The sequence below is a fragment of the Carlito syrichta genome, unplaced genomic scaffold (assembly GCF_000164805.1).
Source record: "Carlito syrichta isolate Samal-C Ts95f unplaced genomic scaffold, Tarsius_syrichta-2.0.1 Scaffold100623, whole genome shotgun sequence".
In the NCBI taxonomy this organism is placed as follows: domain Eukaryota; kingdom Metazoa; phylum Chordata; class Mammalia; order Primates; family Tarsiidae; genus Carlito; species Carlito syrichta.
In genome coordinates, this window is record NW_007044719.1 from 1 (window position 1) to 26,969 (window position 26,969).

Genomic DNA, 26,969 nt, shown 5'->3' on the forward strand with positions numbered 1-26,969 from the left:
TTTTTTTTTTTTTTTTTTTTGGTAGAGATGAGGTCTTGTTGATGTTGCCCGAGCTGGTCTTGAATTCCTGGGCTCAAGCAGTCTTCTTGCCTTGGCTTCCCTAAGTGCTGTCTCACCCTGTTGCCCTGGCTGGGGTGCAGTGGTATGCTCCTGACCACCGCAGCCTCGACCTGCTGGGCTCAGGTGATCTTTCTGCCTCAGCCATCCAAGTAGCCGCATCTACAGATATGAACTAGCATGCCCAGCTAATTTTTTGATATATTGTAGAGATGAGGTCTCACCATGTTGCCCAGGCTGGTCTCGAACCTGTGGGCTCAGGCAGTCCTCCCAACTCGGCCTCCCAAAGTGCTGGGATTATAGGCTTGAGTCACCGCGCCTGGCCTTTGTTGCATTTTCAAGTGGGGTCTTGCCATGCCACAAATAATGGTCAGAATTTGCATTAGACTTTGCAGTCTCATCTAGACTAGGCTGTGTGCCAGATGTTGGTTGTGGAAGCTGACGTTGGAGCATATGGCTTTGTGTCTGTGTCATGTGAACTTTCCACCTGTAATGTGAAGTGGAGATCGCAGTTCTGTGATGAGGACCTGAATCTTGGGAGGTTTCTGATCTGGTTGAGACCATGTGGTTTGGGTGGAGTTAGGACTTTTAACTGGGTGTTCGTGAATCGAGCTTCCATTTCCGCACAGTCGTCTATGTGACTTCCCAAGCCGGGTAGCTCCATTGTCTGTCCCGGTCAAGAGAGCAGGAGCACAGGGGATGAAGCTTCTCAGACCTTGGGCAAGGGAAGAGTTAGCATTGGAGCAGGAGCTAAAGGAATGCCTGGCAGCGATCTGAGATGGGAGAGAAGGGCCAGGACTGCGTCTCGGTCTCTTTGATCTTTGTGGGGGTTTCATTCTTAGATTTCTACTGAAGAGGAATCCAGCAAAAGGAAAAAGAGCCAGAAGGGGCCAGCCAAAACAAAAAAGTTGAAGACCAGAAAAAGAGAAAGCAGCAAGTCTGTAAGAGAGAAGTTTGAAATCCTTAGCGTTGAGGTTTGTTGAAGTTTGATTTTCCTTTAAACTACCTTGGCTGCTTAAGTCTGTGTGTTCTCTCTTCCCGGTTTCCTTTTTTATTTTTTAACTCTTCCCCCTTCTTGTATGTATATCTCACCTGGGTGTCTGTAGAGATTCTTGCAGTTTGTGCTGAGAACTGAGCTTTGTTTCCTTTTTATTTGAAGCTGCTGTGGGTTTTGTTTGTGTCCTTGTGAGACTTAGGTTTTAATAGATTCAGGGGTCAGAACTGATAGTGCCTTTAGCTATCATCCTAATCTTACCTGGTCATTTCATAGATGTGAAGCCATCTCAGAGCAGTGAGGTGGTCTGTATTCCTTACATTTCTTTTCTCTTTTTTGAGTCAGAGTCTCACTCGCCCAGGCAGGAGGGCAGCGGGGTATGCTCACGGCCACTGCAGCCTCGACCTGCTGGGCTGAGGTGATCCTTCCACCTGAACCTTCCATGCAGCTGGAACCACAGGCATGTGCCACCACACTTGGCTAATTTTTTTGATTTATCATAGAGATGAGGTCTCACCATGTTGCCCAGGCTGGTCTCAAACCCATAGGATTACAGGCATGAGCCACCGTGCCCAGCTCTTTTTTTTTTTTGAGTCAGAATCTTGCTCTGCTGCACAAGTTGGAGTGCAGTGGCATGATCACAGCTCATTACAGCCTCACCCTCCTGGGCTCGGGTAGTCTTTCTGCCTCAGCCTCCCATGTGCCTTGGACTATAGGCACGTGCTAACACTTCTAGCTAATTTTTTGATTTGTATGTAGAGACAGGGTCTTGCTATGTTGCCCAGGCTGGTCTCCCAACTCCTGGGCTCAATCTAGCCTCCTGCCTTGGCCTCCCAGAGTGCTGGGATTACAGGTATGAGCCACCGCGCCCAGCCAAAGTTTTAGATGATAAATTCCAATATATATTAGTTGTAAAAAGAAAAAAAGTCAAATGATTTTAAAGGGAAAGATTCAGACTCAGCTGAATTCAGATTCAGTATTTTATTTCAAATGATACTTCAAAAATGTTTAACTTGGTGCTGACATCAGAAAACTAAAAATTTTACCTAAGCTTGAGCTCTGGCATCTGGTAAAAATTGGAAAGGGCTGTCAACCCAAGGCCGTGTTCCCTCGTGTTTGTCGTGACAAAGAGCTGAGTAGTGGTTGGGCCCTTTGGACCCCGGCATGTGCCCTGCAGACTGCCCGTGTCTCCACTGGCCTGCTTCCTTCGTTGTGGTGTCTGCCAGCCACTTGGGTCTGGTTGCTTAGAATAAAGTGAGTGGCAGATGTGTCCTCTGCCTCCCAGTGTGCTGGCGCTGTTGTGTGATGGGGCTCACTCGGCTGTTCGAGAAGGATGCCGACAGGCACCGGCTCCGTGTCATTTGTGCTTTTTGCGACAGAATTCCTGTGGTGTTGAATGCTGGGGTGGGCCTGGAAGCTGTGGCCCCGGCCTGCCCTCTCGGGCTCTCTTCCTTACGGTGCACGCTTTGCCTTCTCCCCAGTCCCTGTGTGAGGGAATGCGGATTCTGGGCTGTGTGAAGGAGGTAAACGAGCTGGAGCTGGTGGTCAGTCTCCCCAACGGCCTCCAGGGCTTCGTGCAAGTGACGGAAATCTGTGACGCCCACACGGAGAGGCTGAAGGAGCAGCTGGCGCAGGAGGAGCCCTTGAAGGTGAGGGCGGAGCCAGAATCTTGAGCCAAGGGTGAAGGCGCGGAACAAGGCGGAGGCTCTGGGAAGGGGACCTGGGGGGAGGTCTGGGGAAAGAGGCCACCAGGCGAAGGAGGAGGGGAGGCCCCCCGAAGCGGCAGCAGGTCAGGTCGCGGGAAAGCTGGCGGGGCGGGGAGAGGAGGACGGTGCCGGGGCAGGGGCCGCGCGTGGCGTGGAGCCGGGGGTATGCTGCCTGGTGGGCCCTGCGGAGGCCTGGGCGTTAGTTCTGGAATCAGCGGGAAGCCTTCCTGGTGTCTGGCCGGGTGCCACGGTCAGCAGGCACACAGGTGGAAGGGGTGGGCAGACGCCCAGTGCCGGTCAGGAGGCTGCTGCGGTCCAGCTCCAGGGCACTGGCGGCTGACTTCAGGATGGGCCAAGCACCCAGGAGGAGAAGGCGGTTCGGGGGATGGATTTGGCGTGGCGGTGAGGCAGAGGGGCGGCGGGGATGAGCGCTGGGTCTCCACTGTGCGTGACTTGACGGTCGGCCCTGCCTTCCTGGGGTAGGTATCCCTAAGAGGGACCTGGACTGGGAGGGAGAGTGGGGGCTGGGCTTGTGGTGTGAGGTCAGCATAGCTGAGGCATCCAGCCGGAGGCTGATTCCAGGTCGGGGGCCTGGCCGGAGCCGTCCGTGTGTGCAGTGGCCGCCGAGGCGCGGGGAGGAGCCGCTTGTCGTGCCCTCAGTGAAGCCCGCGGTGCGGCGCAAGCTGGTGTTGTGCCGCAGTTGCTGAGCAGGAAAACTGCTGTGGGAAAGGGCGGGCCGGGCCTGGGGAACCAAGGAGGAAGGCTTCCGGGTGGCAGGCAGGGCAGCAGTGGGGCTGCTGCTTCGCGTTCCCCGGTCAGGGGACCGGGACAGCCAGCCGTTCAGCCTGCGGCACCCACTGTAATGCTGCTGGCGATGGGGGGGCGGCTGCAGTGGGCGGGTGGGCAGGCACGCAGCAGAGACGGTGCAGTTGCGGCTGAGCAGGTATGCCTCGCCCACCCTCTGGGTTCCCGGAGGCGAGCGAGACCCTTGTCACTTGCGTCCGCAGGACCTCCTCCACCTGCCGGAGCTCTTCTCCCCCGGGATGCTGGTGCGGTGTGTGGTGAGCAGCCTGGGCGTCACCGAGAGAGGCAGGAGCAGCGTCCAACTCTCTCTCAACCCCAGGAGCGTCAACCGGGTGCTGAGTGCTGAGGTGCTGAAACCTGGCATGGTACGTGCTGCGCCAGGGTGGGGGAGCCGGGCACCCTCCCCCTGCCCAGCCCCCAGTCCCCTCCCTGTCTTCGTCCCTCCTGGCCCACTCCCCGCCCCCACCCTTGGGAGGGCGCTCCTGGCCACCTTCCACCTCTGGCTTTACTGTGACCCAAGCAGGGCTTCTCTTTCTGGAGGGAAGGTCCCTAGGTCCTTTGAGTACTTAGTGGACACGGAAGATTCGGCTCCGATTATCACCTTGGGGGGGTGAAAGGGAAAGCTGGTGGCCAAGAAGAATGTCCCAGAGCTTAGTGGGCACTTGCGGGTTCTGCATGACGCTGTCCTTGCCCAGGCTGCTCTGCGGGGGTGCTCGGGCTGCTCTCGGGCCGGACTGGGCCGTCTGGGCAGTTGGCTGTCAGCTGTACTGATGGGCGCCCTCCTACTGAGTGTCCAGGCCTGTGAAGATCTGGGAAATGAGCGCTGGCTTGGCGCTGCCAGCTAGTAGGTGCTAGGATTAGTCGCCCTGGTGTCCGTGCTCCTGTGACAAGAAGGGAGACCCAGGTGCTCTACAGGGCTTGATCAGTAGTGGGGCTGGGGAAAGATCTGGAAGTTTTGGGCAGATTTTGTCAGAGAGAGATGGTGTAGAAGTAGGTTTAGTGCACGCAGCTGACGGGTCCAGAGCTTGCTGAGTGGCAGTTGCTGCCTCAGGCCTCTTGGCGGAGGTGGTTCTCAGCAGCCCTGAGGCAGGTGGGCATCGTCCCTCTTGCACATGCGGAAAGTGCGACTTGGCAAGGAGCTAGCAGGGGCCACACTGCTTCTTATACGGTAGAGAGGAGGCTGGTGTCTCGGAGGTGCTGGGAAGAGACCCCGTGATTCTCGCACTATCGTGGCCCGGGGCGAGCGTGGCCCAGCCGAGCCGTGCCTCCCTCCTGTAGCATCAGAGTCCTCCCCAGCCTGAAACTCCAGGCGAGCGTCTCCTCTCTGTTCTGCCATCCAGCTGTGTGTAATACTCACTGTCTAGTAACCGCAAGGTTCTTTCAGCCCTGGGGTCGTTGAGGTTGGCATCTGTCTTCTAGCGGGATTGTGGTGTAAGGTTAAAGCTGGGGCTGGGTGAGGCGGGAGATCGAGGTGCATGCTGGGAGTTACGTCTGTTGTAGCCCGTTACCTCTGACCTGGAACTTTCGGGGATGTTTCTCCCCCCAGCTGCTCACAGGTACCGTGTCCAGCCTGGAAGACCATGGCTACCTAGTGGACATTGGTGTCGACGGGACCAGAGCCTTTTTACCACTGCCCAAAGCCCAGGAGTCTGCCCACCCGAGGAACAAGGGTGAGGGAGACAGGGTGGGGGTGGTGGTTGCAGGTGCCTCTGTGATGAGTCCCTGACAGAATGGTGACCCTGGGGCCGTGGCTTTGGTGAAATCCGAGGTTAGTCCTGGCTGACAGGAAGGGGACCAGGGAGTGGCAGGCTCTCCCTGGGGTCTGATGGGCTAGAAGATTCCACTGGGATGCGGGCCCCCGGGGCCTTGGAAGCCGCAATCGCTGGCCTGTTGAGTGAACGTGTTTCTGGGGGTGCTTGAATTCCAGATCTGTCAGGGCAGCCTCCTTTCCTCCTTGGGGCGGGCCCTGGTGGTTGGGAACCCGGGGCTGTGAGATGCTGCCGGGTAGGTGGGCTGTGGCTCTTTGCCCGTGTTGCCTGGGCCAGGCTGCGTCCTTCTCATGGAGGCATTTTCCTTTGGGGGCTGGGTTGGGTTTCCAGGTGCCAAACTGAAGGTGGGGCAGTACCTGCACTGTGTCATCGAAGAGGTGAGAGGCGGTGGCGGCGTTGTCACACTGTCGGTCCGTCCCTCGGAGTTGTCTGCGGCTATCGCCACCGAGGAACAGAGCTGGACCCTTCACAACCTGCTGCCAGGGCTGGTGGTCAGAGCCCAGGTGCAGAAGGTGAGTCGTTGGCATTGCTGCTGCCTCTAAAACAGGGAGTGGCTGCTGGAGTGTCACCGGTACAGTCCCAAGTGGCAGTGTCATGGGCAGCAAGTCTCCTGTGGCTGTTGAGTGCCTGGAGTGTGGCTGGGGCCACATGGCGAAATGATAATATTTTGGAATGTCGGGTTAAGGAAACCATTCATAAAGCCCATTTTGTCTGTCTCTTTGTAGCTGTAAAAATGTGACTGCTGAAAGCCTAGCAGTATGTTTGTGGCTGGGCGCTTTTTCCGTTGGACAGAGCTGATCTAGAAGCCAGAGGGTGTTAAAGGCTCCTCAGAGAGCTGGCCTGTCCCTCCAGCTTGAACTCTTACCTTGTCTTTTGAACTTTTCCTCTGTGCTTTTGAGTAATAAGCCTCTGCTGATGTCTCTGGGATATCAGCTCTGAGCCTTGGGCTTTAACTGCTTACCAAGATAGGTGAAGGGTTGGCTTTCTCCATCTTTCTGTTCCCTCCTCACACTCCCAACATAGTCATATTATATTTGGGGGTGTGTTGGTGTTCAGTGCCCGACTTTGTGAGTGTTGCTTGCAGTGGCTTTCTTCCAGGTGTCGGTCGTCAGCCTTGTTTTGTCATTTGCTGGCTCTCTTCCTGCCCTCTGCTGCTTGCTGTGTCCCGTTTTCTTCCTCTCGTCCATTCTCCCTGCCTGCAGTCCCCCTGGGAGGCTGTCAGTTACTCCTCCAGCTGCGGCCTGGCTGCTCCGGGGCCCATGTCCCCTCCCGTCGGCATCGCCTCGTTCTCTGGTCCCCGTGTTCTTCGGTTTCCTCCCTCACCCCAGCGCGGCATTATCCAGAAGCAGCCCAGCCGAACTTTGGTTCCTCATTCTGTGTCTGCTTAGGCCGCCGCACTGGCGGTGGGGAGCCGCAGAGCTGACAGGAGCCCTGGGGCCTGGGGCAGGGCCAGTGGCCTCCAGTGGGGTTGTTGGAGGTCTTCTCTGGCACATTCGATTTCTCTGGAAAGGATCTAGCAGCCTCCCCAGCAGGGTCTCGGCCTGGCTTGTTGGGGCGAGCTGGGAGAAGGGGAGGGTGTCTCCATGGTGACACGACTCTTCGGAGTGGTTTTTGCCTGTGCTTGGGATTCGTGCTCGTGTGTGTTTCATTCCTGGTACAGCGTTTGTGGAGCATGCACGTCCTGTTTCCTTGGAAGCGGAGGCATGGAGCCTGTTGGGCCAGGGGCCCGTGGGCCTCTGACTTCCGTCACCTTCCTCAAGCTTCCTCAAGGAGCTGGTCACTGTTGCCCTGGGACCCCAGGGTCTGGCCACCGTGCCAGAGGCTCCCCGTGGCAGGCATTTGAACCTTGCCTTCTTGGCCAGGTGCATGTCTGAGGCAGCAGCAGTTTGCCTATGCTGTCGGGCTGTCAGTGCCTGGGCTTGTGCAGGGCTCCTTCCGTCCCTCAGGGAGCTCCTCGGGGAGATGGATGTCCTCGCCAAGGCTGGGCGGTGGGCCTGCCAGACAACCGTGTCTGCATGGTTCTTTCCCAAGCCTTATGGGAAGAAGGCAGATGCGGGTTGGCTGGGGCTGGAGAGAGCGCGGAGTGTCTGCTGCGAACAGTGCCGCCCACCCCTGCTTCCTCCCGAGAACGCCTCCTGACTGCCCTGAGTGTTCCCAGGTGACTCCATTTGGCCTCACGCTCAGCTTCCTTACCTTCTTCACTGGTGTGGTTGACTTCATGCACCTGGACCCCAAGAAAGCCGGGATGTACTTCTCACAGCAAGCGGTAAGCAACCTTGTGCCTGGAGTGTTTTGACACCTCCACGTCCCATCCACGTGTAGGGAGGATGTGGGGGCGTCGCGAGGAGTGTCCTGAGGGAGTGTTAAAGGTGGTGCAGGGGAGGAGGCCGTGCTCAGAGTGTGTTTCATGTCTGTCCGTGTGGTTTGATGTTTTTCCCCTTTGGTAGTAAGTTTTTGTTTTCATGACTTGAGGCGTTTTAGAAGAGTATTTAACATAGGAGAATATGATATGCTGAAACAGAAACAGGTGATTTGTAAAGTCTTATAGGTAGTATAGATCCAGTTTTGAAAAAAAGCGAGAGTGCTCCTGGTTAAAATGCTGAAGGATTTTGCTGTCAGACGTTCGTGAGGGCCTTGGGGTGATTTCTGCTCTTACCTTAAGTGTTCATCCAGTGTTCTACACGAACGTGGGTGTTTAGGAAGTAAATCCTGATTTATGTCATTCAACAATCATAACAATCCTAAAATTTCTTTCTTTGTCTACACAGTAGTTCATCCTATGGATGCTCTAGAGAATTTTTTTTTTGAGTTGGAGTCTCACTTTGTCGTCCAGGCCGGATGAAGTGCAGTGGCACGCTCATGGCCGTCGCAGCCTCGACCTGCTGGGCTCTGGCCTCAGCCTTCCAAGCAGCTGGAACTACAGGCGTGCACCACCGCACCCAACTGATTTTTTGATTTATTGTAGAGACGAGGTCTCGCCACGTTGCCTGGCTGGTTTCGAACCCCTGGGCTCAGATAATCCTCTCACCTCCACCTCCAAAAGTACTGGGATTACAGGTGTGAGCAACCGTACCTGGCTGAGAATTTTTTTAAAGTGAAAATAGGTTTTTCTAGCATCTTGTGATAATAGTGTTAACATTCTGTTGGGTTTCATTCCAGTAATTTTTTTCTCCTTGCGGTCGTATTTGTGTACAGAGTTGAGATGTTTTACACGGTTTTGTTTTTTTTTTGAGTTGGAGCCTCACTCTGTCACCCAGACTGGAGTGCAGTGGCTGGTCCCGGCCACTGTAGCCTCAAACTGCTGGGCTCCAGCGATCCTTCTGCCTCAACCTTCCAAGTAGCTGGAACTACAGGTGTGCACTACCACGCCTGGCTAATTTTTTTATTTATTGATTTTTTTGATTTTTTTATTTATTGTAGAGATGAGGTCTCGCCAAGTTGCCCAGGCGGGTCTCAAACCCGCAGGCTCAGGCAATCCACTCACCTCAGCCTCCCAAAGCACGTGATTATAGGCTGAGCCACCGAGCCCAGCTGTTTTACACGTTTTAACCTTGTGGGCAGGTCAGGCTTTTTCTGGCGTGTTTCAGATGAGCCTTTGGTATAGGGACACCAGTATCTTGTTAGTGTGTTCGCCCCTGGGTGTTTGCCTGACCCCAAGTAAGTGTTGATTTAATCAGACAGGGTTCCCCAGAATGTCTTGTGGGACCCATCCACAGGTTGTGTGACCACCTAGGCTGATTTTAGTACTTTAACGCTGTTGGCGCTTTCCAACCCTCTCCAAACCCAGGGGGGCCTGGCCCTGGGGTCTCTAAGCACCTCTTCCTGCTCACATTGCCCTTGTTCCGTCTAGGTGAGGGCCTGTCTCCTCTGCGTCCATCCTCGAACCAGAGCTGTGCGCCTGAGCCTGCGCCCCATCTTCCTGCAGCCTGGGCGCCCACTACCCCAGCTCTCGCACCAGCACCTTGGAGCCGTGATGGACGACGTCCCTGTCCAGGGCTTTTTCAACCGGGCCGGGGCCACCTTCCAGCTGAAGGATGGGACCCTGGCCTATGCCCGGGTGAGGAGGCGTCTTTGTTTGGCCAGGAAGAACTTCTGGGACATGGGGCCGCTTCTGCTTTCTGCACCCCTTGATATGAGGTTGTCTTTGGGTGTCCCGTGACTCACTGTGCGTGGGGATGCCATGGAGCCCTTGGGGCCAGTTGTTATGTTTGATACCTGGTCAGTGGTTAAGTCCGAGAGCGAGGGAGGCTCTACCAGGGCTCAGCCATTTTTCTTTGAGGGCTGGATGGTAAACGGTGAGAGGAGTGAGCCTTCCAGGCAGAGTGCCGTTTTCGTGGTGGCTGGTCGGTGTCGGTCTTCTCAGTGGCTCTGTGTCCAATCAGCTCAGGTGCTGGTCTCCGGCTTGTTCTCAACCATTTGCGCTTTGCAGCTCAGCCACCTCTCTGATTCCAAGAGTGTCTTCAATCCCGAGTCCTTCAGGCCTGGTAACACGCACAAGTGTAGAGTTATTGACTACAGCCAGATGGACGGCCTCGCTTTGCTGTCTCTGCGGACGTGAGTCTAGCTACACACGGAGTTTTGGGACGCGCATCTGACTGTGGCACCCTCGGTGTCCCCTGGCCATGCTTGAGGGAGTTCCTTTCTTACCAGCATGACTGTGGTCACCCTGGGTCCTGGGCGGCCTCTGCCCCGGTCTGCTCAGTTGGGTGCTTTCCTTTCATGTTAGGTCTGTTATTGAGGCTCAGTTCCTGAGGTACCACGACATCAAGCCTGGGGCAGTGGTAAAGGTAAGGCCCCATGCGTGTGCCCTGCCTGTGGCATCCTTTCAGGCATGTCATTGTCAGCTCCCTGGTCCCCGTGTGAGCACTCGTAAAGGGATCTCCTTGTCTCTGCCTGCTGGCTGGCATTACTTTCTCTCACCTTGGGTAACTTCTAGCCAGTCTTAAGGTGGGGTCTAACTGGCATCACACAGCTGCACGGAAGGAGTAGCTTGTGTGTCCTGGGCCTTGGGGTGTGGTGTGTGTCAGACCAGATGGAAGTTGGTATTGTGGTACGTGACCTGTCTGGGAGCAGGGAGGCCGACTCTGGCCTCCTGGAGTGCCAGGCTCGCATCAAGCAGCGCCCTCTGGTGTGCAGCCCCTCCCGCAGGAGACCTGGGCCCTCCATGCAGGGGACGTGTCTAGGGCACACAGCATGCGTGTGCACACGAGGATGTGGGGGGCTTGTGACCAGCCTGCCGACGCCCTGTCTGTGGTGTAGGGTCGGGAGCGGCAGGTGTCGTCAGCCTAGCGGGTGGTCTTCCGAGGCATGGCAGCTCTGATAGGAACGGGGAGCTCTTGGTTGACATGTGTGGTCTCTTCGGCCCTAGGGCACCGTGCTGACCGTAAAGCCGTTCGGGATGCTGGTGAAGGTGGGCGAGCACATGCGGGGCCTGGTGCCTACCTTGCACCTGGCTGACGTCTTGATGAAGAATCCGGAGAAGAAGTACCCTGTGGGGGCCGAGGTGCAGTGCCGGGTGAGCCTTGGAAGGGTTCTGGTGTTGGTGGAGCGGGAGGGAGTGTTTTTCTTGGCCAGTTTCTGCCTTGCCTGTGATGTGAGCCCGTGATCTCTGTGGCATGTCTGGTGCCTGCCTAGCAGGAAGAGCAGGGCGAGTGCCTGTCCCTGAGAACAGTGAGTTAGGTTGGCAGTTGACATGACCACATGAGGAGAGAGGACGCTGCTGCAGGAGCTTGTGCGGCCTGGGTATGGGCTGCAGGCCATGCGTGGCATGTCTCCGGAGGGTAGGCTGCAGCTCTGGGTGCTGAGTGAGCCTAACGGGTGCCCAGAGTAGTCCTGTGCAGCGGCTGTGCTAGGACACGGTGAGCGTCACTTCCTTTCCTCCCTAAGCGACCCTGGAGCTGAGGCACTGTGACCTTCACTGTGACCTTCAGTTGGGAAGTAAAGGTGAGGAAAGCCATGTGTCCTGCTCCAAGCCACCAAGCTGATGTTTAGCAGGACCAGATTTCAGATTCAGCTCTGTGTGACAGGAGTGGCAGTGGTGGGACTTGAACTAGGAAGGGTAGGCAGGATTGGGAAGGGTAGGAAACAGCCCAGACAAAGCTGCCAAACACGGGTGGTTTATAACGGAGGCCCAGGTCTCCAGGGATGCCTCAGGGTTGTGAAGGGGAATTGTGATCATTGTGCCATGTGCTTAGCCAGGGCCTGGTGCACAGGCGCAGTGAGTGTGCTAGCTTTCCTTATGCGTGTTGTGTCCCGTCATGGCCTCAGTCAAGGTGGTGATCACCCATTGGCGCAGACTCTTACAGTAGCGGGGCTGACATTGAAAACCAGGGGTTTCTCTGCCTGGGGGGGAACGGTTGCGTTTCCCAGTCTTTGTTTACAGCTGCTGGAGGTGGTGCGTTGGCTCGGTCGTTGGTCCTGTAGGAGCATGCTGAGCCTGCAGAAGCGGCTGTAGCACTCGACCTGGGGGCTGTGAGTGGGAAGCGTGGCATTGGGGTGAGAGGGGCGTTGGCAGCCGTGGATGGAAGGCAGCGTGTATGATGGCGCTGGCCCACCCAGGCTGCTGTCCAGCAGGAAGCAAGTGGGTTCTCGGACGTGACAGTGGCCTCCATGGGGCTACAGAGCCAGCTCAGTGGGCCTCCTGGTGATGGATGACTTGGTGACAGCCAGTGCCCCTCCTAGGTTTTGCTTTGTGACCCTGAAGTCAAGAAGCTGATGATGACCTTGAAGAAGACGCTGGTGGAGTCCAGACTCCCTGCTGTCACTTGCTATGCCGACGCCAGGCCCGGGCTGCAGACGCACGGCTTCATTGCCAAGGTCGCCGACTATGGCTGCATCGTGAAGTTCTACAGTGATGTGCGGGGGCTGGTGCCCAGGCAGGAGCTCGGGGCCCAGTGCATCCCCCACCCAGAGAGGGTCTTCTACGCTGGCCAGGTAGCCTTCCCAGGATAGGCCCACCCCGATGAGCCAGAACACAGCTCGCAGGGGTAGGGGGGAGGGCCGCCCCTAAGAGGCTGAGAGAGGGCATATGTCGAGATGAATTCTTGCTGTATTGCCTAGTCTGGTCTCGAACTCCTGCACTCAAGTTACCCTCCTGCCTCAGCCTCCCAAAGCGTTGGGAGTACAGACATGAGCCATTGCATCTGGCCTGAAGATCCTTTTTTAAGACTTGGGTTGAGCCGGGCTTGGTGGCTCAGCCTGTAATCCCGTGCTTTGGGAGGCTGTGATGAGTGGATTGCCTGAGCCCACGAGTTCGAGACCCGCCTGGGCAACTTGGTGAGACCTCATCTGTACAATAAATCAAAAATCAGCTGGACGTGGTAGCGCACGCCTGTAATTCCGGCTACTTGGAGGGCTGAAGCGGAAGGATCGCCAGAGCCCAGCAAGTCGAGGCTGCAGTGGCCAGGAGCGGCCACTGCAGTCCAGTCTGGGCGACAGAGTGTGACTCCAACTCAAAAAAACAAAAAAGACTTGGGTTGTACCAGCAAGTTATCCGTGTCTTCCTTTTACCCAGAAGGTTGACTTGGGGGTCTAGTTCTCGGCATATTCTCGTCCCTGCCTCCTCGGCTGACCCTGCGGTGTGGTGGGTCTCCACACCTCCGGGCACTGGTGGGCTGACACACCTGGACTGGCCAGGCTGCTGGGAGGACTTGGCCCAGCCAGTGTGCTCTCGCCAGGTGGTGAAGGTGGCTGTGCTGAGCTGCGAGCCTGCCAAAGAGAGGATGCTCTTGTCCTTCAAACTGATGAGCCCCCCAGAAGCACCATTGGAGCTTGCAGGACACAGTCGGAAGAAAAGAAGAGCCATGAGCGTCGGGCGGGTACCTGGCTCTTTTCTTGTGGTGGTGGAGTGGGGTGGCATCAGACCAGGCTGTGCTCTGCTCAGGCGCGCGCCATCTTTTGTCTTTCTCTTGCGTGGCAGCTGGTGGATGTGAAGGTTCTGGAGAAGACCACAGAGGGGCTGGAGGTGGCCATCTTGCCGCACAACGTCCCTGGCTTCCTGCCGACGCCGCACTTGTCAGACCACGTCGCCAACGGCCCGCTGTTGCACCACTGGCTGCAGGCTGGCGACACCCTTCACCGCGTCCTGTGTCTGGGCCAGAGTGAGGGGCGCGCGGTATCCTTGGCGATGTCTTGGGCGGAGGGTGGCGGGAGGAGCCGCGGGCCTGGGTGGAGCTTTCTGGACCCATCTCTGCCCTGGCTAGAGACCCTGTGGAAGCACATCAGCCGTTGGCCCTCGGAAGTCCCCCCCGCCCCGGGGCCGACCAGTACTGTGGCCACACTGTGCAAGGCAGGCTGGGGTGAGGTGGGGCTGAGGGCATGCCGCCCGCCGATGCTGGCAGTCAGCAGGGATCGGGGGCACCGGGCTGGGAGGAGGTGGGGAGCCCCTGGGGCACATCTGGTCTTCTTGGGGCGTTCCGTGCTCCCTTGAGTCAGACAGTGGTAGCGAGCTTCTGGCTCTGCCCCTGCCCGCTTTCTCCTGCCGTCTGCCGCTCGGATGGGGCTCAGAGGGGCTCCCTTCAGTCTCGGTGAAGCTGCCGCGTCTTCACCCGGGACGTAAAGCACGGTCTCCTTGGGTGGAAGTAGGCAGAGGAGGGCCATGCAGGGGCCGGTCCAGCGGCCGCTCTGGGATGGGCCTTCCCTGGTCATCCCGTCACCTGGAGGTGTGTGAGTCGCCGAGGGGGCCAAGCCATGCGTGCCGGCCCCAGCCCAGCGGGTCTGGGTGGGCTTGAGGCAAGGCTGCTGAGGGGCGGCTTGCGGGACTCCGGGAGCAGCGGCCGTGCTGCAGGCCCGTCTCTCTCTGGGAGATGGAGGCAAGGGTGCGGGCAGCTCCTTGCCCTCCCTGGACCTTCCTTGACGAAGCTCCCCCCAGCTGCTTTGCAGGAAGCCGGCTTTGGTGTCCGCCGTCGCGGGGGGCCAGGACCCCGGGGCCTTCTCTGAGATCCGCCCAGGCATGCTGCTCCTGGGCTTTGTGAGGAGCATCCGGGACTACGGCGTGTTCGTGCAGTTCCCCTCGGGCCTCAGTGGCCTGGCCCCCAAGGCCGTAAGCTCAGCTCCTGCGCGGGGCCTTGTGGCGCCGAGGCGGCTGGCAGGGCGGGAGATGAGCACCAGGTGCCCCTGGGTGGGGGGTGGAGAGGTGCTGAGCCCAGCTGTGTTGGCCTTCTGAGAGAGGCCACCTCCCTCCACACCACGGGTGGGCGGGCACGGCCTGCGGGCTGCGGGCTCCAGCAAGAGGGTGACCAGGCTGCTTTCATCTGCGCTTCTGTGGATGTGGAGCTCGGTCTCCCTGGGCAGCCTGGGGTCCTGAGGCGTCAAGGGGCCAGAGTGTCCTCCTCCATGTCACACCTCTGCACTTTGCAGATGGGAGGGGTCCCTTGGTGGAACCTTCGCATGCCTGCTGGATACACCAAGACCCAGGGGCATAGTGCGGGTGTATTCAGTGCTCCTTCCTCCCCTGGGCCCATCTCCCTGACACTGCCCGGGAATCTCACGTACCCCCCGCTGCGAGAATTTTAAAGTGGGAGCAGAAGGGAGGGGCCCAGAAACTTGCCCAGTGAGGGTGACCACTGCCTTGGGCATCAGGGATGGTGGGCATCAAGGACGGGCCCCTCGGGAGGCAGGTTGGGCAGCCAGGGCTTCTGACTGGCAGAGGGCGTGGCGCTGCACCCAGAGGGCAGGGGCTTCCGGGCACGGCCTCCCCTCCTGGGCACGTGGGTGTGTTGTCTGAACGACCGCCTCCTTCCTCCCGGCTCCTGCCTCCTCTCCCGCAGATCGTGAGCGACAAGTTCGTGACCTCCCCCAGCGACCACTTTGTGGAGGGGCAGACGGTGGTGGCAAAGGTGACGAGCGTGGATGCGGAGAGGCAGCGCGTGCTGCTGTCGCTGCGGCTGTCAGACTGTGCGCTGGGGCCCGCGGCGCCCACCAGCCTCCTGCTGCTGAGCCAGTGCCTGGACGAGCGGCAGGGCGTGCGCAGCCTCATGGGTGCCCGAGGTGGGCCTGGGCTGGCGTGGGGGCGCCTCCCAGGCGGTCTCTGTGGGGGCGGGCAGCGCGCACACGACCCTGCTGCTAGGGAGCCGCAGGGCTTCTCGGGACCTGACACTTGGCGCACAGTCACCCAGTGTGACAGGCAGTGCAAGCACCCCTGTAGGGCCCTGTCCCCTGCCGGGGGGTTCAAGGCGTCCCTCTTTTCAGTGGCCTTGTGCTGCGCTGTGTGTGGATTCCTCCATCTCTCCACCTCGTCCCCGTGTTCTGTGACCGTGGAGTGGGTGGGGAGGCGGGGCTGGGACCTACAGGGCCTCCTGAGGGGCTGTCGTTCTGGCCCTCGGACCCTGGGCCCGGGTGTAGGAGGGCTGGAACTTGTGGAATCTGGGAGCACAGGGCTGGAGGGAGAGAACGAGCCTTCAGGCACACAGCCAAAACCCCGTGTCTCTGGTGCTGGCCGTTGTCGTGAATGACGGCCAGGCTGGGCTGTTACTAGGGGTGCAGGCCTCGGCCTGTGACAGGAGGGGAGACTGCCGGACATGCTTGCAGAAGTGACTCTGCCTCCTCGGTGGTCCTAGCGCTCCCCGTCCGCCATGGCAACGCTGTGCTTCCAGAGGAGAAGGATAGCGAGAGGGGCGTTCACGGCCCTGATCCATTTCCTTTTGGGTCGCTGGCAGACTCAGTGCTGGTCCAGACGCTGGCTCAGATGACCCCTGGCATGGTGCTTGAGCTGGTGGTACAGGAGGTGTTGGAAGATGGCTCTGTGGTGTTCAGCGGCGGCCCAGTGCCCGACCTGGTCCTGAGGGCCAGCAGATACCATCGGGCGGGTGAGTGCCTCTGTCTTGCCCGTTGTGGTGGGTGGGGGACCCTTTGCTTGTGGCTCCTGCCCCTGGACACGGGGTTTCTAAATACACGGGGTGGATTGCTGATTCAGGAGCCGTTTATGCTCGCCTGTCTCGTGTGACGCCACGGCCTAAGCATGAGTCCTCTGCTTGTTGTAATTGGATGTAGCTGGGTTTTCACATGAATGAAGGCCTGCCTGAGCTTGAACCAGGTAGACCTAGGACCTGTGTCCTCTTGCCTTTCTGGGCACCTGCACGGGAGGTAGGTTCTGTCCCTTTGCCCTGTCCCGGGATGGTGGTCACACTGTGTTGGTTCTCTGCTGTAGGGCGGGAGCTGGAGTCTGGGCAGAAGAGGAAGGTTGTCGTCTTAAACGTGGACATGCTGAAGCTGGAAGTCCATGTTTCCCTGCACCAGGACATGGTAAAACGGAAAGCTAGGAAGGTAGGCTTGCTCCCAGCATCTGTCCGCATGCCTCAGACGACACGCCTCTCTCCCACACTGGCAAGACTCCTCACTTGAGTGCCTGGGCCAGCTGAGGGCACGCCAGTGTATCCTGGTGTGCCCACCAGCACTGACTATCACTGGCTCAGGTAATGTCCGTGGTCACGCTCATCAGGCCCAGGCATGGATAGGAAGGAGTGGAGCTGGCCACGTGGTTCGGAGTGGCAAGACTGGGCCTCTGGGCAGCTGGAGATGGCGCCCAGCCTGTGGGACTGAGCCTGCAGCTCCATCCAGTGGATGGATGTCAGGTGGGAATACTTGGGCCTAGTGTTGCCAAGTCTTCGATTTTTATTGATTGACTGATTGATTGATTGAGTTGGGATGTCACTGTCGCCCAGGCTGGGGTGCAGTGGCATGCTCCCGGCCACCGCAGCCTCAACCAACTGGGCTCAGGCGATCCTTCCACCTCAGCCTTCCAAGTAGCTGGAACCACAGGCATCTGCCGCCACACCCAGCTAATTTTTATTTTATTTTATTGTAGAGACGAGGTCTCCAAGTTGCCCAGGCTGATCTCAAATCCCTGAGCTCAGGCAATTCTCTCGCCTCTGCATCCCAAAGTGCTTGGGATTATAGGCGTGAGCCACCACGGCTGGCCTAGTCTTTGATTAAAATTTTTTTGCTTGAAATGTTGAAAATGTTGGGAGCCAATTTTTTCCCTTTAACAAAAGACTTTGTACGAACCAAAGAAAGTGTGCCTGTGGGCAGTTGGGACCCCCAGGCTGCGAGTCCACACCCCTTTCTGCCCTGCCCCAGGTTGCGGGAAGTCTCAAGCCTGGTCTTTTTCTTCTGGGTGATGAAAGTGTCTGGTCATGGTCTAAATCAGCAGGCCCCAACCTGTCTGGCACCAGGGACTGTTTTGTGGAAGGCACTTTTCCATGGGTGGGACAGGAGGTCCTCAGGCACCAGATTCTCATAAGGAGCTCACAGCCTGCGTCCCTCACGTGCCAGTTCACAGGAGGCTTCCTGCTTCTGTGAGAGTCAAGTGCCGCCACTGATCTGATGGAGGCCGAGCTCCACTCGCCTGCCGCTCACCTCCTGCCATGTGCCCAGTTCCTGACAGGCTACAGCCTGGTACCGGCCTGGGGGTTGGGGCCCCTCTGTGAAGCATGTGTTGGGCACCTGATTGCAGAGAGCAGGGATGTCCAACCTTTTGCCTTCGAGTAAAGAGGAGTTGTGTTGGGCCACGCTTAAGTTATGTGATATACTTAGTGTATATAAGACTTGTCAAGGTGCTCGTCAGAAATGCTAGTTTTAACGTGATGTTAAAGATTCTGGGGACCGCATTCCTCGCTGTCCTGGGCCACATGTGGCTTGTGGGCAATAGATCACCAGCATGGAGCATGGTACGGTAGAGATAGGACCCTTAGGCTCTAGTCACCTGGGCTCTCAGGACTTTAAGAGAGAAGAAAAGAATGCCCCTTCAGCGTTCTAGCAGGACCCGTGACCATTTCATCACCCAGGTGAGACTCGGGCATGCACACAGGGAGTGCCCTGTGGATTTGAGGAACTCAAGGCTGGCGTCTGGCATGCGAGCTCCCGGGTGCGCCTGTTCGTTGGGTGGCTGGAGGAGGTGGCAGGACTGAGCTGGGATCCCCAGTGTCAGTGGGAGGGCACCTGGCTGTGGCTCACTAGAGCTAGGCTGGGTCTGGGAATTGGGATCCAAAGCAAGACAGAAACAGAGTTGGGGGTGTCCTGAAGCCACGGGCCGGGGTGTGACCACTCTGTTTCTGCCAGACTGCGTGCTAGTGCCTATGGGTTGTGAGGACAGCGGGCCGGCTTTCTCTCTTTCAGCTGAAGAAAGGCAGCGAGCACCGGGCAACCGTGCAGCACCTAGAGGAGTCCTTTGCCATTGCCTCCCTGGTGGAGACTGGCCACCTGGTGGCTTTCTCCCTGGCCTCGCACCTCAACGACACCTTCCGCTTCGACTCGGAGAAGCTGCAGGTGGGACAGGGTGTCTCGCTGAGCCTCAAGACCACGGACCCGGGCGTGACTGGCCTTCTTCTGGCCGTGGAGGGGCCAGTGGCCAAGAGGACCATGAGCCAGGCCCAGAAGGACTCAGAGACAGTCGACGAGGAAGAGGATGTGGATCCGGCTCTGGCCGTGGGGACCACGAAGAAGCACGCCCTGTCCATTGGGGATGTGGTCACGGGGACTGTCAAGTCTGTAAAGCCCACCCATGTGGTTGTGACACTGGCCGGTGGGGCCGTGGGCTGCATCCACGCCTCCCACATTCTGGATGACGTTCCGGAGGGTGCCACTCCCACCGCCACACTGAAGGTCGGAAGGACAGTCACAGCCTGCGTGATCGGCGGGCGGGACGTGAAGACGTCCAAGTACGAGGCTCTGGGCACAGGCTGCCTTGGCGGGAGGCGCTTGTTGTGGGGAGGAGGAGTAGAGGAATGTGGGTGGGCTCCAGAAAGTGCGTGCAAACCCGATTCTCTTTTAGTTAACTTAAGATGTTCACCGAAGAATCCTTTTGGCAGGTTTTTTAGAAATGTGGAACAGAGTGTAGTTTTTGGGTTTTTTTTTTCTTTTTTTGAGTTGGAGTCTCACTCCGTTGCCCAGGCTGGAGTGTGTGCTCCTGGTCACTGCAGTCTCAACCTGCTGGGCTCAGGTGATCCTTCTACCTCAACCTTCCAAGTAGCTGCACATGCCCCCACGCCCGGCTAAGTTTTTGACTTATTGTAGAGCGAGATCTCACCAAGTTGCCCAGGCTGGTCTCAAACCCGTGGGCTCAGGCAATCCACTCATCTCTGCCTCCCAGAGTGCTGGGATTGCAGGCTGAGCCACCGAGCCTGGCCCAGAGCGTAGTTGCTGAGAGTCAGACCTGGGTTTGAATTCCCATTGACTGTACGAGTAGCTACTGAAGTCTGAATTTTTTTCTCCTAACTCGTTAAGTGAATGCTGCTGGGGAGGGCCTTGTAGGGCCACTGCCAGGGCTGGAGGAGACATGCCCGCTGGTGGAACAGGCCCCCTACCCTGGTGGCTGTGTGGTGCACACATGCCAGCAGGGGCCACAGTCCACACTTTGTGGCAGTCCACTCCCGTGGACTCAGCACTTCATGCACCAGTAGTTACGGCAATGCACTCCACAGCAGCGACATGCAGGGCTTCGCTCCCGTCACTGCACGTGCCTGTGGCGGAAGTGCTGGCTGGAATGAGAGCCACTGGGGGTCTCAGTCTGGCTTCAGGACTTCACTGTGAGTCTCCGTGAGTCACTCGACTTGGGGTGTATCGTCGGTAAGGAAAATTCTCTTCGACCCAGAAGGGCAGGCCAGCCGGCTCCTTGTTATTGGCTGTGGAGGATGAGGACAGACGCCTCAGCCTGGCCTGTCTCTCCATGGTGCCGTGGCAATGGTCGCAGCCTTGGTTTGGTGTGGAGCAGGTGACCGCTTTACCAGACTGAGAGTGATTTGACTTACTTGTTTCTGCAGGTTTCTCCCAGTAAGTCACCCCGGATTTGTCCGCACCGTCCTGGAGCTGAGTGTTCGGTCAAGGTGAGGGGACTTGGCAGCATGTCTCCTGTGAGCTGGGAGGCCCAGGCTCCAGTCTTGTGCTGCCAGAGTTCGGTTTCTTGGCCTCTCTGTCTGGGTCCCTTGTTTCTCTGGAGGGATGCTGAGCTCTCCTCAGGCTGGGGGAGGGTCACATGAGACTCGGTGGGAAACTGCGTACAAACGTCAGTGTCCATGCACACCCAACACGTACAGTCCACGACAGGCCTGCATGTCAGTGTGTGACAGAAGGAAACATGTCTGCTGGACCTCGCAGTTCCCTAAGTGCAAGGATACCTGCATCCTCTGTGACTGCTCGGGACAAGACGTGCGCTGGTGTTTCAGGCCGTGCTCGTGGGGGCTGTGGGGCTCCCAAGAGCATTGAGGGGGAGACCAGGAGTTCATGTCATGCTGGCTCCGGCTTGTCGGGGGTCACGTTTCTGTGGACGTTCATCATTTTGGTCCGTGAGCCTGTGCGCGTCTGCCTCTTGCTGAAAAGAACCCAACGTGTCAGAGTGGTGCAGCTTTCGTGAAAAAAGCTGGAAGACGCACGTGGCCACGAGAAAGGTCCTGAGGACCAGCCCTGGGGCCTCCGGGTGGTTAGAAGGACCTCAGTGAGGACCCTCCGAGGGTGAGGCTGGCCAGCATCCCCAAGGGTCAGAGCAGAGGCTTGTGACTGACGGGAGGGGAGACACTCCTGGGTGTTGGGCTTCAGAGGTTCAAGCGACTGAGCTCTAGTTTCAGAGCAGTGAGCCTTGGCAGGGGAGCCACGCTCACGATGAGTCTGCTTCCTGCGTCGTGTACGTTTTGACGGTGTCCCTACAGTCTGTTGTGAAACGGAGGGGTCTCGTCACGTTATGGCGTGAGCTGCAATACCTTCACTTGCAGTCTCAGGCAATCCACTCACCTTGGCCTCCCAAAGTGCTGGGACTACAGGCTGAGCCACCGAGCCCGGCCCTTTTAAAAATTCTTTTCGGATACCATTTTACAGTTCCGCCAGCAGTGTGAAAGTGTTCTAGTTTCTCATGTCCTTGCCAACCCGTGACTTCTGATCTTGACTAGTGACTGTCATAATGGGTGCCGTGAGTGATGTCTCGTGTTTCTGTGATGATTAGGAGTGCTGGCCATCTTTTCATGCACTTGTTGGTCGTTGGTATATCTTCTTTGGAGAAGTGTCTAGTCAAGTCCTTTGTTCATTTTTTAATCGAGTTTTTTTTTGTTATCGATTTGTAGCCTAATCTCTTCTGAAGAGGACACTAGTGGTGTTGGGTTAAGGCCCGTCCTAATGGTCTCATCTTTTTTTTTTTTCCGCCTAGGCTGGAATACAGTGGCATGCTCATGGCATGCAACCTCCACTTGTTGGGCTCAGATGATCCTTCCGCTTCAGCCTTCCAAGTAGCTGAAGCTACAGGCGCGTGCTGCCATGCCTGGCTAATTTTTTGATTTGTGGTAGAGATGAGGTCTTGCCGAGTTGCCCAGACTGGTCACGAACCCCTGAGCCCAGGCAAGCCTCTCGCCTTGGCCTCCCAAAGTGCTGGAATGACAGGCCTGAGCGCCCGGCTAACAGTCTCATCGTAATTAGAAAGACCTGCCCCCAGATACAGTCATATTCTGCGTTACGGGGGTTGGGACTTCACAAGTGAGTTCTTGGGGGGATGCAGGCCAGCCCTTGAGCAGACGTGCGCTTTCGCCCTGACTGCACGCGCACTGGGGACAGTGCCCGGGGGTGGTGTGCCGCAGTGCCCAGCACACAGGTACCCATGTGCAGGTGTACTCTCTCCCCAGAGGGTGGACTCCCAGGGCAGCTTTGGCGCGCACGTCCCGCTCCTGCTTTTGTTCTTTGGTTATTCGTGCGGTCAGCCCTCCGTATCCTTCTGTGTCCAGGGCTTTAGCCAGCCGGGTGTGGAGGACGTCTGGGAGTGGAGGGACAACAGAGGAGCACACAGACAGAAAAACGCGGGGCGCGTCGACAGGATTGAGCGATGTTGGGTGTCGCGCGTGGCTGGGGTGGTCGTCTGTAGTGTATGGAGGTGGCGGTATGCAGACACCACACTGTCTCAAATGCGGAAGCTGGTTGTCCTCGAATTTGAGGGTCTGTGAGGGGTCCTGGAACCAGTCCCCTGTGGATCCCCAGAGACAGCTATACGCCTGTGCATCTACAGGTCGTTCTTTTGTGTGGTTTTAAAGTTAACATTAGTGATGTGCTGCATTTTGCGACTTGCTTTGTTTTGGGTCTGAGTTAAAACGCTGGTCTATCCTGTGACTGTGCCACACTGTTCTCGTGCTGACGAGGGTGCTGGGGTTGTTTCTGTGTTGCTTTTTGACAATAGTGCCGCGGTGAGCAACATGAACTTGTGCTGTGTGTGTAGCAAGTGGGTGGAGTTCCTGGATCGTGGGATGTCTGCACTTACACGCCATTATCCAGGAAAGCGCCCATTCCCACGTCACCAGCATGTGCGGGCATGGTACAGCCACGCTCTTGTGACCTGCCCGTTGCGCTGACATGGCCAGGTGGCGTTAGGAGGTCCTGGCCCTGGTGAGTGGGTGGCAGTGCTGTGATGCCTGCGAGGCGACATACAGGCTGGCCACACGGACTGCCCCCCTTGGCCCTGCTGAGAAGAGAAGAGGTGGTCGTGACGCGGGGCTCATGGGGACAGTGCTCTGGATCTGCAGTCGGCTGATCGTCCCAGCTCCTGCTGAGTGGCGTGAAACAGTGGGCAGCACCCTGCTGATGCTGCGCGGTTGAGCGGGCTGCCTGTGAGGGCAGTGCTGAGACGACAGCCCGAGCGAGTGTCGGGAAGAAGCCACGCGCTTGTTTCCTGAGCTCAGCGAGGGGCTGTGGCCGCCTGCTTTCCCGCTGGCTGCACAGAGGTGGCTGCGGTGGAAGTGGGCAGCCCCCAGGCGCTGTCCTGGGGAGAAGTCGGCACGTGGTGGGTGGGACTGGAGGAGTCCCGCCTGGCCACCCGTCCCAGTCTCACCCAGAGGTTAACGCTCCCTTGTCTACAACATAGCGAGCTGCAGGCTGGCTGCACAGCCCTTGACACCCACTGTGCAAGCCCCGTGGAGAAGGCCCGAGAGTACCAGGCCGGCCAGACCGTGACATGCTTCCTGAGGAAGGTGAGTGCCTGCCCCCATGCTGGCAGCAGGCTCGGTGTGGGGAGACCGTGCATGGCCTTCACCCCAGAGGGCCTGTGGCCTAGCAAGGGCGCTCCACCACAGCTCCCAGAGGAGCTAGCAGCTCGCCCCCACGTGTCAGTCGAGCCGTCGTTCAGAGGGAGGGAAGAGGGACGCAGGGCAGGGTGAACCCTGAGCGCATCCCGGGGCCAGACGCGCCTCTGAAGTCGCGGTGCCGTGCCGCATGAGGCAGGGAGCCAGGCTGCGGGGTCTGCCCCTCAGGGAAGAGGCCTGGGGGAGGAGGCTGGCCCGGGTGGCCTGGGGCGATGCCCTGGGTCCTGGGAGAGCCTGTGTCTCTGCGGGGGCGGGGCACTCAGTCTGCCCGCTCGGCTTCTCCTCTTCTCCCCAGTATAATGTGGTGAAGAAATGGCTGGAGGTGGAGCTGGGCCCGGACGTCCGGGGGAGGATTCCCTTGCTGCTCACGTCTCTCAGCTTCAAGGTTGGCGCGGGCCTGCGGAGCGCGGCGCTCGTGGGCTGCACAGTGGAGGAGGAGCCCCGTGCGTCTAGGGCCGGGTTTGGGGACGGGCGCTGCGGTGGGAGCCGCAGACCTTCCTTCGAGCACCAGAGGAACGTTCTTGTCCTTCCAGGTTCTGAAGCATCCGGATAAGAAGTTTCGGGCTGGCCAGGCCCTGAGGGCCACCGTGGTCAGCCCGGATTCCGGCAAGGCCTTCTTGTGTCTCTCCCTCATAGGTGGGCACGGAGGGTGCCTGGCTGGGGGGGGGAAGGCAGAGGGTCCTCCGCCAGGTGGAGGGTGCCTTGGGCGTGGTCCTCCGCCTGGCAGGAGGCCTGCTGGATAGTTTCTCCTGGGAGTGCCTCTGCCCAGTGCTCTCCTACTGTCCTGGTGTCCCCGCCCACATGGTAGCTTTCCCGAGTCCCAGGGAGGGGGTTAAATGCTTCACGGCCCCGGTGTCCTGGCCCATGGCATGTGACCTGGGTCGCCCAATCTGGGCACCTCCGCCTCTCTTGGCCTGCCCATCCCCCTCCCTGAGTCAGGCTGCTTTTGCCAGGTCCCCACAGGCTGGAGGAAGGGGAGGTGGCCATGGGCCGAGTGGCGAAGGTGACCCCTAATGAGGGGCTGACGGTGGCCTTCCCCTTTGGGAGGACGGGCAGGGTCAGCGTGTTCCACGTGAGTGACTCCTACTCCGAGGCGCCCCTGCAAGGCTTCGTCCCCCAGAAAGTCGTCAGGTGAGCCGGTGTCGTCCTCTTTCTCTGTGGCGCGTGGCTTTGTGCCAGACGAGACAAGCATGGGGCACAGGACGGGAACGCCTGCCTTCCCTCCCCTTTGCCTCTGACCCCTGGGGCCTTGCCCTCTGCCTCCAGGCTGCTGTGTTTCTTGATGTGTGGCGGCGTTCTGTCTCACGCCGCACTGCAGCCTGCTTTTTTCTCGTAGCGGCTTGCCTTGGACTGCTCCTTTTCCATGCCAGCACTTCGAAGTCTGTGCTGTTCTCTGGCCTTACTTAGCGTCCCGGGACGTGGCTTTGATCCAGGGTCGTCTCCCCAGCTCTCTGTTGGTAGTAGTGTGCGGGCACGCTTGCTTGCATGCTGGAATGCTCCCAGAAGTGACACGGGTGGGTCAGACGTGTTGTACGTGCCGCCAGACGACCCTCCCCGGGGCCCCTGCTGACCAGTCACCCGCCAGCAGCAAGTGTGAGTGCCACCCGCCCTCCAGCACCAGACACGCTTAGTTTCCATCTTAGCCGTGGGTCAGGCACAGACTGGTCTCACGTCCAATCTGCATTTCTCACGTTGGCCTTTTCCTGCGGTTGTTGGCCGTTCACGTTGGCTCCGTGCTTTGCTCGTCCAAGTTGCTCCTTTTCATATTGAAGCATGTTCTTTAAGTACTGATCTGTAGGTGTTTTCTGTAAGGGAGAGTGACCTTAGTTTGAGTCTTCGAGTTGTTTTTTTTTTTGAGTTGGAGTCTCACTCTGTCGCCCAGACTGGAGTGCAGTGGCTGCTCCCCGCCACCGCAGCCTCGACCTGCTGGGCTCTGGCAAAACTTCGGCCTCAGCCTTCCAAGTAGCTGGAACTACAGGCGTGCGCTACCACACCCGGCTAATTTTTTCTGATGTATTGGAGAGATGAGGTCTCGCCAAGTTGCCCAGGCAGGTGACAAACCCGCAGGCTCAGGCCGTTCACTCACTTCGGCCTCCCAAGGCACGGGACTGCAGGCTGAGCCTCCGAGCCCGGCTGATTGGAGTTGTTTTAGGGTCTGTATAACACAGCACATATGTAAGTCACTACTTGGAATATCTCAGTGCTTGCCAGAGCAGCCTAAATGTAAGGTTAATCGGCGGAGACAGTGGCACCTTGCGCCTGCTAGATGATCACTGCAAGCCTGGCACTGCACCAAGTGCCTGGCGTGTGATCACTTATCTGCCGCCTCCCCACCCCGTCAGACACTCCTGTCTTACCGATGCGCAAACTGAGGCATAAAATGTTCAATGGCTTCATGCAGATCACACAGCTAAGCAGTGGTTCCACCACCTTCACCACCACACCGCAAAGCCTCCCTGCGTCTGTTCTCGTAAACACTGTTAACTAAGGCATTTACTGTGCAATTACCTTCTTCGGAGTCTCAGGGCACAGGCTAGCCCAGAGGAGGCCGAGTTCAGCTCGAGACCCACGAGTTCGCTGGCAGAGCCTGGAGGCCAGACAGTGCCCTCCCCTCAGGGTTGCCCCGGAGGCCCCTGCCAGGTTCTCCGGGAGGAGGGGGAGAAGGGAAGGCGTCCTGGAGGCTCGCTGGGCCTTCTCGGGTTGTCTCTTGGCACTTCCAAGATGAGCTTGCGGTGTGTAGCCAAGTAGTTAAATGTGTTTTGTCGTGACCAAGGCCACGGCCGGTGGTGAGCTGCGTGTCCTCGCTGTCAGCTGTGGCGGTAGTTACTCACCTAAAGGCGGGTCCTGCACAGTCCCGTCCTTGGGAAGATTGCTGAGACCCTTCCTGCCTCCCTGACTTCACACTTTCCAGGGACAGCTGGGGCGGCTAACGGCCATTTTGGACAAAGCAACTGTAGCGATGTGGGAGTCAGCCCTGCTTTCCCTCCTGAAGTCACCCTGCTGAGGCCCCCCTCCTGGCCTCCTCCTGTCCTGGGGTGCCCGGGTTATCCCCCACTGGCCTCTTCCTGTCTTGGGGGGCCCGGGTCATCCCCCCCCGACCTCCTCCTGTCTTGGGGTGCCCGGCCCATACCTCGTCTTGGCTTCCCTGGGCTGGCGGCCTCTGCCAAGCTTGCACCCTCTGCATCCGCCTGGGCCGGTCTTGTCTCTGCGCGGCTCTGACCTCGCAGGACTGCCCCGTCTCCTCTTGCGGGTTCACCAGCACCTTTCCTGGGTGAGGCGCATCCGGGTGTGATTTTTACTTGGCAGACAGTCACCTGAGGCCCACAGGGGTGACACATGGGGCCCAAGTCCCTCAGCAGTTTTCAGTGAATGAAGCCTCGCTGCCTCGCCCTGCCATGGTGTGGGGGCTGGGGGGCGGGGAACTGGGCCCCTGCCGTGTCCCAGAGCTAAGATGGAGAATTCCTCCTACCCTCACTCCAGATGCTGTGTTCTGTCCGCCGCGGACGAGGAACTGATCTTGTCGCTGCGCCCATCCAGGTGGGTTTCTGGGTTGTGGGGAACCTCTTGGGAGCGAGGGGGGCGCACTTGTCCGCCCAGG

The 26,969-nt window shown here is 58.4% G+C and overlaps 1 protein-coding gene across 1 annotated transcript in view; it reads left to right on the top strand.

Moving 5' to 3' along the window:
• Positions 1 to 899: 899 nt before the first annotated feature.
• PDCD11 (programmed cell death 11) overlaps positions 900 to 26,969 on the top strand; it is a gene marked incomplete at its 5' end in the record, with an annotated part of 32,183 nt that continues 6,113 nt past the window's right edge. Inside the window, 24 exons of the mRNA XM_008064202.1 lie at positions 900 to 1,031; positions 2,533 to 2,700; positions 3,765 to 3,926; positions 5,108 to 5,231; positions 5,661 to 5,842; positions 7,489 to 7,596; positions 9,181 to 9,387; positions 9,760 to 9,884; positions 10,057 to 10,117; positions 10,699 to 10,845; positions 12,012 to 12,263; positions 13,007 to 13,147; positions 13,249 to 13,443; positions 14,200 to 14,370; positions 15,098 to 15,317; positions 15,986 to 16,135; positions 16,477 to 16,592; positions 18,444 to 18,985; positions 20,087 to 20,149; positions 23,155 to 23,260; positions 23,667 to 23,756; positions 23,905 to 24,007; positions 24,325 to 24,502; positions 26,852 to 26,908. Of these exons, the coding sequence (XP_008062393.1) occupies positions 900 to 1,031; positions 2,533 to 2,700; positions 3,765 to 3,926; positions 5,108 to 5,231; positions 5,661 to 5,842; positions 7,489 to 7,596; positions 9,181 to 9,387; positions 9,760 to 9,884; positions 10,057 to 10,117; positions 10,699 to 10,845; positions 12,012 to 12,263; positions 13,007 to 13,147; positions 13,249 to 13,443; positions 14,200 to 14,370; positions 15,098 to 15,317; positions 15,986 to 16,135; positions 16,477 to 16,592; positions 18,444 to 18,985; positions 20,087 to 20,149; positions 23,155 to 23,260; positions 23,667 to 23,756; positions 23,905 to 24,007; positions 24,325 to 24,502; positions 26,852 to 26,908 (3,800 nt within the window). The remainder of the gene's footprint in view (positions 1,032 to 2,532; positions 2,701 to 3,764; positions 3,927 to 5,107; positions 5,232 to 5,660; positions 5,843 to 7,488; positions 7,597 to 9,180; positions 9,388 to 9,759; positions 9,885 to 10,056; positions 10,118 to 10,698; positions 10,846 to 12,011; positions 12,264 to 13,006; positions 13,148 to 13,248; positions 13,444 to 14,199; positions 14,371 to 15,097; positions 15,318 to 15,985; positions 16,136 to 16,476; positions 16,593 to 18,443; positions 18,986 to 20,086; positions 20,150 to 23,154; positions 23,261 to 23,666; positions 23,757 to 23,904; positions 24,008 to 24,324; positions 24,503 to 26,851; positions 26,909 to 26,969) is intronic.